This window comes from Phragmites australis, chromosome 11, assembly GCF_958298935.1.
Source record: "Phragmites australis chromosome 11, lpPhrAust1.1, whole genome shotgun sequence".
In the NCBI taxonomy this organism is placed as follows: Eukaryota; Viridiplantae; Streptophyta; class Magnoliopsida; order Poales; family Poaceae; genus Phragmites; species Phragmites australis.
This window is the reverse complement of record NC_084931.1, coordinates 16,619,494-16,629,832: the sequence shown is the minus strand read 5'-3', so window position 1 is coordinate 16,629,832 and position 10,339 is coordinate 16,619,494. Positions and strand designations below refer to the sequence as shown.

The 10,339-nt window shown below is 41.0% G+C and overlaps 1 protein-coding gene across 1 annotated transcript; it reads right to left on the bottom strand.

Moving 5' to 3' along the window:
- Positions 1-753: 753 nt before the first annotated feature.
- LOC133883909 (uncharacterized) lies at positions 754-1,909 on the bottom strand. The gene has a single exon (XM_062323311.1). The coding sequence runs from the start codon at positions 1,666-1,668 to the stop codon at positions 1,018-1,020; it is 651 nt and encodes a 216-aa protein (XP_062179295.1). The 5' UTR covers positions 1,669-1,909; the 3' UTR covers positions 754-1,017.
- Between the last annotated feature and the right edge of the window lie 8,430 nt (positions 1,910-10,339).

Below are 10,339 nucleotides of genomic sequence, written 5' to 3'. Positions count from 1 at the left end.
GGACTTGTTCCAATCTTGAATACGAAGCATACATCTTAAAGGCGATAGCGAAATCATAGACAAACCATCTATATGCTAACATGTCGATGACACGCATTAATCTGTATCAAATACATTATTTAATACATTATTTTGGATTCTGCATAAACAAATCACCACCTGTTTTGAATACATCCTACTACAAACACTATAATGTGCCTCGGAGAAGAGAGGTGCCGTGAAAAAAGAGTCATGTCCGTGAATTATAAAGTGTGCGTGTGTGAGAAATAAAGTAGCAGCGTGTGTTGAAAAAAATCTCGTCATTCTTTTGTGTGTTTGTGTTCTTCGTGGTTGTTCGATCCTGGTGAAAAAACCAACATGGAATAGGAGTATGTATATAACAGAGGTATCTCATTGAATAAAATTTGTCCCCTATATTTTTGATGAGTCCAAAAGACATACAAGAAAAAAAAGTTTACATGAACATAACTGTTTGTAGAGTGTATATTTGACCATAAGCAACCTCCACAGATCATTCTTCTCGCGCACCTCCAAATTGGTGCAAGTCCATTATACCCCCTCAATTGTAACATGTGTTTGTTTTTGAGAAAAATAAACTAGTATTAGTCTAGAAATACACTCAAGTTTCGAGATTTCGAAGCGACAAGTGTGAACAGTAGAATTGAGTGATATTTCTATGTAAAGCAATAGTTGAGTTGAGGGGCCAAATGGACTTGGTCCAATCTTGAATACGAAGCATACATCTTAAAGGCGATAGCGAAATCATAGACAAACCAGCTATATGCTAACATGTCGATGACACGCATTAATCTGTATCAAATACATTATTTTGGATTCTGCATAAACAAATCACCACCTGTTTTGAATACATCCTACTACAAACACTAGACACACTTCCACATTGCATATCCATATCATGTGTAACCGTACAGAGCTCACATCTCTTGCACTGTCCTCAAGGTAAACGTAGACGACGACACAGTAGTACACTACCCAAGGACAAAATGCAAACCCTGATTAAGATGCGGCGGTACCTTGTCCTCCGATCACGGACGCCAGAAGCCCATGCAGCCTCCCGGTGCCCCCGCCAGAGTGCCGGGACCGGAAGCACAGCGTCGACGTGGGCGACGATGCTGCACCGTCTTCCTCGTCATCTCCCCTCGATGTCGACGAGAACGACGACCGCGGGCTCACCGGCAGCCTGTTCCTCCGGTTGCACTGCACCCCCTCCTTGGACGGCGGCGCCACCGACGACGAACGGGAGGGCATGGTGTGGCTCCTCCATAGCTTGGGGAGGATGCTGTGGACGAAGGTGGCCGGCTTCGATGACGAGATAAGCTTCTTGGAGGACTGGGACTTGGTGAACTTGGTCTTGGCGGCCTTGTTATTGTAGTAGGACGGTGGCGGCGTGAGCGGCGGGAGGGTGGTGTCGGAGATGGCATTCTTGGGGGTGCCCGGCGCCGACTCCCACATGAAGGGCACGGAGCCGGCGGAGGCGACGCCGTAGTAGACGCGGAAGGAGGGGTTGGAGAGGGAGGCGTCCGTTGAGATGAGGCGACCGGTTACCCTGGTGGTCGCTTGCTCCCGCTCCTCCTGCATGGCGGCCCGAAGCGTCTTCTGGCTCGAGCTCTTGGGGAGCATCCTCGTCTTGTCTTCCCTGTTCAGCATTGGTTTTTGGCTCTTCTTGAGTGATAACGTTCGACTAAAGTGAGTTTGGAGTTTAAAGAGAGAGAGAGAGCGAGAGAGGTGCAGGGGATCCTAGCTAGCTAGGAGGGATGCACAAAAGGGAGTTTGGAGTTCTAGAGAAAGAGGGATGTCAGCGGCTCATGGCTAGCTAGGAGACATGTACCAGATACAGGGGTGGGCTATGACCTATGGGCTATGATCAATGAGAGAGAGAAAGAGAGAGAGAGTGAGGGCTAGTGATGAGGACCTGGGGGAGGCAGGAAATGTGGTCCTGAGCAAAGAGCACATGAGGCCATTCTTGTTTCTGACATGAGGATTTAATTAATCAAAATCCAAATCTTAAACATATAATGCATGGAGAGGATGGATCATGACTTTCTGAATTTTTTTATCACCAAAGTTAGAGGGTCCAAGCATTCAAACAAAGCAGGATGGTACTGTTTGGATATATATATTGACGATTGATCTAGGAGTTTTTATAATCTTATTCAAAATTTGAATCAATTTTTGAATTTTGGATCCTTTTCCCCCGCTACTATAGAAATAGTCATCAGTGCCGGCTAAAAAATACCATCAGTGATGGTTTTTGAATTAGCACTGATAGTCAGTGATTATCAGTGCCGATTTTTGAACCGGTACTGATAATGAGTATCAGTGATGACTATTTGTTATAAAACGATATTGATAATCAGTATCAGTGCCGGTTCTTTATTATGAACCGGCACTGATACTGATTATCAGTGCTTGTTTTAGTTCCTATTCATCCATGAACAAACATAGATAACAAGCACATATACTTATATTTCACTCATAATTCAATCACAGATAACAAGCTCATATACAGATATTTCACTCATAAACAGATATTCCAGACACGATAAACACTAATACATTAATTCAAACTATAAGTATTTCTAAAATGACATCAAAGACCATTGTGTGCATAGTTCATATGTAAAATTTCAACTCTAAATATTACATCAAATTGGTTTAGTGTATAAATGAGCGCACTAGCCGTTGCTTCAAACGGAAGTTCCATTTGACTTCCATAGATAACGAAATCATTGCTATCATACCGAAACTCAAGGTGTGACTGGTACTTTTCTTCACGAATCTTCCTGCATTACGGGTCAAACATTGTGTACCCCCAACACTATGCAAGAAGACATAAGATTGAAGCCATCGAGGATCTGGAGACCGAGAGTGTGAGGGAGGTCACCCGAACCCGAACGGCGGGATAGGATGCAACGGCTACCTCCATGCTGACAGGATCTACGCCCTCCACCTCCACTACCGCTGTTACTCGCAATGGGGATGCCGAGGAGGCGATGAGGAGGAGGAGGCGACGACCCAGCGTGCGATGAAGAAGAGGTGACGGGCCAACGTGCGAAGAGGACGAGAAGGCGGCTGCGGGACGACGCGCAATGAGGAGGAGGCAGTGGGCCGATGTGTTAAGTGGAAGATACGGCGGGCTGGGGTGCGATGAGGAAGAGGCGATGAGGAGGAGGCGGCGGTCCGACGTGCGACTAGGAGGAGGCAGCAGGCAGGGGCCGATGGGGAGAGAAAGAGAGTGGAGGCGTCGAGACGGCTAAGGGGTAGTGACATGTAGGAAGTAGTATCAGTGTCGACTGATATCCACAGGCGACACTGATAAGAAGTATCAGTGTCGGTTCATGATTACCAGCTGCACTGAAGTATCAATGCCGGTTTTTTCTAAGAACCAACACTGATACTGAGTATCAGTATCGGTTTGACCCCGACACAATCATTGAACGAGCGCAGGAAGTTACAAACCGGCACTAATACTTCATCAGTGCCGGTTCTGGCCTAACCAACACTGATGACCCAGCTTGGATGACCAGTTCTATTGTAGTGCCCGGTCAAAAAGAGACATAATAACCTGCCGATACTACCTCAAAACGGGTTATCACGGATAGTTTTAAACCCTATTACAAATGGTTATAGGTTTTCATCTTTGTGAAAGTGTCTATGATATCTTTCTTGTTACATACTGTTATAACTTTGTCTATAATAAAGCTACACATAAATGGGTCTAAATAACACCCGCATCTCTAATATAGCTATACACATGTCAGTTTCGCAATACACATAGACAGGTTTTTCTAAAAAATGCTATGTGCCTATTAAATATCATAGATGGTTTTTGTTGAAACCTGCCTATACAAAATGTCATAGACATGTTTTTTTTTTAAAAAACGTCTGTGACCCTTTCCCTCTTGAGAAACCATTTTGCTTCCTGCCTACCTTCATAATATGGCATACATCACCTAAATAAAAATATCACATGTATATACATAAGAACATTACATTGATATATAACACATAAGAACGCATTGCTCTCTATACACAATCGTAGCAGCACACATTGTTAAGAACATAAACCTATACACAATTCATAATTATATATGTGGTCTTCTAGAAGGATGAGATGATTGATATCATTGGCGCTATCTTCCAGAAGGATGAGATGATTTACATCATTGACATCGTCTTCTAGAAGGATGTTGACATCATCTTAGCCGCTTGCGTTTCACCACAATCTCAACCAAAGTATTTTCTTCAATCATCATCTTAATGTCATCCGAATCTGGCTCCATCCTAACTCAGTCATGTGCCAGAACCAAACTACGTTGCATCCAAACCTCCAGCCCTTGTTAAGTAAGAGATGATGGTTCAAACCAATCTTACAATTCACAAAAATGTCACCATTGTGACGAACAACAATTGAGAAATTTTCATCAGAAATAAAAGCCAACAAAACACAATTCACAACATAAATTGGGTCCGTGGTGCTGCCCTTCACATCAGTGAAGAACACATATTCCATAGGACTGAAATCGATGCCAAGCATCTAAACCGTTGAAGCAGTCATAAGAACAACCCCATACTCTTAGTGATCGATAGCAATAAACAAAGACGTTCTATTGCAGTTCTGGCACACACAAACAACACATTACCTAAAAAAATTGCGATGCAAACCCTACTCATCTCAGTGTAGGGAAGGGGATTCGGGGCCCAGATCTTGAACCTCCCTCGCGAAAATAAACCCTAAAAAACCTCTGGGAAGGGACTTAGATGGCAACGGAAAGAGCAAGGGAGATGAACTTATTGTTGCTTTAGTGAGGGAGATGAGCAGTTCGTGTCTATAGGGGTAGTGGGAAGCGGAAGAGCGAGGTGTCGAATTTAAAATAGTACCATGTGTCTGTGATCTGTGTCAGACGATTTCTTGTATAATCTATCTGTATCTGCATGATAGAAACAGATAGATTTGTAAAAATCGTATGTGAGTTCTAGCACACCCGGACGATGCTCGTGTTACAAACATACCTATCTTAGCAACCATATATGGGTATTTTTCAGTGTCAGGTCTAAAAAATCGTATATGACATACCGTCTGCTTTCACTTATTTTGTGGTAGTGCGGTCATAGGTTCTGTAAATTCGTAAATTTCCCCAATAGCATAGCAAATATATAGTTTGTCATGCAACCGTGGTCTTTAGCAAGACAACCAGGTGCCTTGCCCGTTGGAACACCCAATGGAGTGGTTAATATCCTTCCTTTTTTTCAAGAGGAGGTTGTATAGTAGAAAAGACTTGATATCGCCCTGGTTTCAAGAAAACGGTAGTCGATGATATATCATGTACTGGATATCACCATGGTTTCGGGCAGTTAACTTTCACTACCATTTTAAATTAATATGTTAGTGGAAAAGACTTAAACTATTGTAATATGAAAAATATTTTTCACAAACATGATCAATTTATATGGTGCTTTATACTTTCTAAAATGCTATACCTTTGAGTTATGAACTGAGTGTAATTCTTAAGAATTTAAGAGAAATTTATGGAGAGACAATACAATTATATATGGTCATTAAGCACAAATTTCCATTCACCTATGACAAAAATAATTGGCTACACATGCTAGCATTGACAATGGAATCAAGCGTCAAATAAAACTTGGTCACGTTAGTATGTTCCCTCGTTAGCTGTCGGGAGAAATATATAACATCGAATTATAACTAGACAGTTAGATAAAAGATATATTTAAAAGAAAAAATCTTAGAATTCGATATGTGTAAAAAAATGAAAAGGTACACAGCGCAACTAGACCACAAAATTGTTTAGGAGCCGGGAATTGTACATTAGTGATTATTTAACTAGATATTAATACAAGACATGTAGTCTATTCTCATCGATAGTGGGTTTGGTTGAGGTAGAAATTGATTTCTCATTTTAAAAATCAAAAGAACGTAGGCTCGCAGCAGATTTATCTATTAGATTCGAGTACAAATAATTAATACTTGTGACTTGTGAGGTTGGTTGCCCAACCGAACTGCTGGGCCGGGTGCAATATAGCATTTTTTTTTAGAACTGCAATATAGCATATTGATTGTATAGGTGTAGTTCACATGCAGAACCACGCGTACGCACCTAACTAATTTGCATGTTTAATTTTCGGTCTAGGTTCGTACTACACATGGACAAACCTTTTTTAATCTTTGTTCCAGGGTAGATACTCAGTATAACGGAGCGACGTGACCAAAATGAATGCTCTCTAGAAGGTGCTTCAGCACTTACAAAATAGCTAGGTTAAATATATTACTACAAAATAACATTATTATATAAATAGTGAAAGTAGATAAAATATCACGAACAGTTTTCTAAGATCCATCACTGATAAAGTACCCAGAAACAATTATTAAGACATACATGTCTGTAAACTAGCCATCTCAGTGTGCCAGAACTTACAAATATTTTTTTTTTAAAAACTATGTGCATGTATGATAGACACAGATAGATTACTATGAGAAATCGTCTATAGTTAAAGATCATCTTTAGAAAGGAGAACATATAGATAGTCTATTCTAATAACCATCTGTGGATCTCAATTATTGCTCTAATACAGGGCGATCTACATGGGTTTTCAGATAGAATATACACGAGTACCCTCTACCTTGCGGTGTGATTTCTTTGGAGTCCAAGAAACGTGTGATAGATTTTAAGTTTGACTTGGTTCTTGGGATTCTAAGATGTTAGTATTTATCTCTTTATACCTTCTTTAGTTGCAAATTGGTAGATTGGGTTTGAGTAGGGTAGAAAAAACTAAATTATCCAAAAATCTACTGAATGTTGCTATGTGAGCTATAATAGATTGATTATTCACTAACTGATATAGTTTGGAAATTGCAGATGGCTGACCGAAGTTAGATGTATCTATAGAATCCTACTTGTGATGAGTTTCTTAATGGTATATCTGGATTGATGTGGGCTGCTGAGGCGGATATGTTGAACAAGAATGAGAAATTGATTATGTGTGGATTCAAAGAGAACTATACATGTTGATGCATTGATTTCAAAATTTAGAGAAAATTTCAAAGGCACAGAATATATATGCACACTTGATTATGTGTGGATTCAAAGAGAACTATACATGTTGAACCAAGCACGGCAAAGAAGACGTGAATGACCATGATGACGATATGGATGCAGAAGGTGTTCCTGAGTGTAATGTGTACCAAGTTATTCCTGACAGGGATGTCAAAGATATTGTTTATGACTTCATAGATTGAGTTGATGTTATTCTTGATAATTTGGAGCAGATGATCCATGATTCTAAGTAGAATGATGAATACAATGATAGAGACTTTGCTAAATTTAAAGAATTTGTCCGACACTCAAAGGTACCATTATATCCAGGTTGTAAGGAGAAATACACATTGTATGTTGTAATCTTATTTTTGAAATTAAAGGCAAGCAATGGATGGTTGATAAGAGTTTCACTGCATTGTTATGTCTGTTAACAGCATTGCTTCCCAAGACGAATCTGCTGCTCACATCCACCTATCACTACCGCAGAAGAGGTGATCAGTGCCTGTTCAAAAATGTGATCAGTGTCGGTTTATGAACCGGCACTGATTAATTAGCACTGATAGTCAGTGACTATCAGTGTCGGGTATGGAACCGGTACTGAAAATCACTATCAGTGCCGGTTAGTATTACCAACCGGCACTGATATCCATTGCATGCCATCAGCAGGGTGTCTAAGCATTCCATCTTTCTTGCGCTGTTCGGCGTGCCATCGCATCAGCTTGGTATTTGCTCTGTTAACAAACAATCGCTTCAAACAGGGGATTATAGGAAAATACCAAGCCACCTTAACGGGGGGTCTTTTCTTCTTTCTTTTCACCCCCACGCCATCGCTCTCGATACCATCAACATTGCTCTTGTACCGTGGTGCATTGCAAACGCGACACGCTTCCAAGTCTGCATCCTCGCTGCAGAACAACATGCAGTCGTTTCCACATGCATGTATTTTCTCTACTTCCAATCCCAACGGACAGATAACTTGCTTGGCATGGTACGTGTTTTCGGGCAACACATTCCCTCTAGAAGCAATTCCCTCAAGAATTCTAACAATTCATTGAAGCCCTTATCGGCCCAACCATTGCTAGCCTTCATTTACATCAGTGTTAGCACCACATGCAACTTGCTGTGCTCATCTTTACTGTTCAGGTAAACTGGTATTTTAGAGTCCTCTATCATGCGCTGGTACTTTTGATGTTATCTTTCACCGGTGAAGTCCCCCTCCCTATCGCGCAACATTTGTTCTATGCCTTCTTCATTGTTGCCAACAAAAGTGTCTCAATCATCGTTCTCCACAAAAGTATCTTCAAATACCGACATATCGAAGTCTTCGTTAGCCGTCGGATCGTTGCCTTTGTCTACTTCGACTGTTGGTTGCCCTTCACGTCCAACATCTGCAAGTTCACAGTGCTCAGTCCAACGGGTGTAGCTAGCCTTGAAACCCCTGTGAATCAAGTGTGCACGGATTTGCTCTATGTTTGAAAAATGCTTCTCATTCGTGCAGTCAACACATGGACAGCATATATAGTGCTCATCACGCTTCCTTTTTGGCTTCTTGTACGCTGCGGCAGCCCTAAAAAAAGCCTCGATGCCAATAATGAACTCTGGCCCTCGTTCCTTGTACATCCATGACCGGTCCATCTGCAAATCATTATAATTAAACATATTGGATTTATAATCATTAAATATTTCAAAATCTAGAACATATTCATTGAATTACCTCGCATCCTGATTGGTCCCTATTTGAGGGCACATCTCCTTCCGGTACTTGGGTCGGGTTGGGGACCCGCCTTCCAAAGGCTACCGAGTCCAATTGCGATCCTTGTGTGGACGTGCCATCCCTACAACACAGAATTTTATCAACTGTACATGTTAAATTCACTACGTTGATTAATTAACAAAGGAAATCCATTAGATTATTACTAAAATTCATGACTTTAAAAATATACGCAATCCACATACTAGAAAATTAGAGCTAGATTTTAGAGACATTTTGCAAATACCTCCTGACTTTTTATTCTTTGGATGCCACTCGAATGACAGTTTTAGCGGTATTTTTGCAATTTTTGAATGGCAATAACGGTTCAACAAGTGGCAAATTTGCAACTGTCCCTAGATTTTAATGTAGACACCCAACTCTATTTACATGTTACTTTTAATCTACTCGTTAAATCATCTACAATGATAAAATTGCGATCTTTCTCTAATTTATATGGATATTTGAGCTCTTGCTCATTCCAAATTTCAACACCAACTAACAACCACCTAAATTCAAACCTAGAGCAATCTAGCAACTAAAATCCAACTAAGAATCAAATGTAGATCATCTCTATACATCTAACAATGACAAAGTTGCAAACTTTACCTAAATTAGATCTCAACTACATCTCTAAATCCATAACCATGGAACAAGCACCATCCATCATCAACCCTAGAGCAATCTACCAAGTAATCTATCCAAAAATAAAATATAAATCATCTCACTAACCTTAAAACAGTTGACTCCTCCAAATTTTGAAGGCTCCCACGCAAAAAAAAAAACCTTGAATTGCCAAAAAAAATGGCAAGGAGGCGCTGTAACACTGGGTTGCGGTGGCGGCGGCTTTGTTCTGGGTCGAGATGGGGAAGAAGATGGGCTATATATACTGTAGGATGCTATCAGTGCCAGTTTAAAGATGAACCGGTACTGAAACACCACTATCAGTGCTGGTTCTTAACTCCAAGCCCTCGATCGCGGGCAGGAGTTTTAGAACTGGCACTGATACCACTTTTAGTATCGGTTCCTTTGAACCGGCACTGAAGGTGGCGGCTATTATGTGGGGTTCTGTAGTAGTGTATGAAGCAAAGAAAATAATTTATCCTTTAGGAATGCAAGTGCAAAGAATTCATACTTGCAAGCAAGACTGTATTATTTACCATGGAGAGTATGCAGACTTGCATGAGTGCCCTGTTTGTGGAACCCCTTGGTATAAGCATCAAAACACAATGGCATGTATTGGAAGAGGAAGAGGAATGTGCCCATAGATATTGAGCAGCTTTCCCAGAGGATTTGGGTTGAAGTCAATTAGGATGTCATGGAATAGGTGAGTAGCTTGCTTCGTGCCTAGGGACTTCAGATTGTACCAGTTAGTATGAGGCCTGCTGTCCTAGAAAAGAGTAGTTATGTGTCCATTAAGGTGGACCAGAGCTTCCATGATCCCATAGATGACCTCAACAGCCCACGCCATGCACCCTCATTTTTAGGCTAGGCAGTTTCACCATTGAGG

Coding starts and splice junctions, on each gene's coding strand:
- LOC133883909 (XM_062323311.1), bottom strand. CDS start 1,668: ATGCTGAACAGGGAAGACAAGACGAGGATGCTCCCCAAGAGCTCGAGC.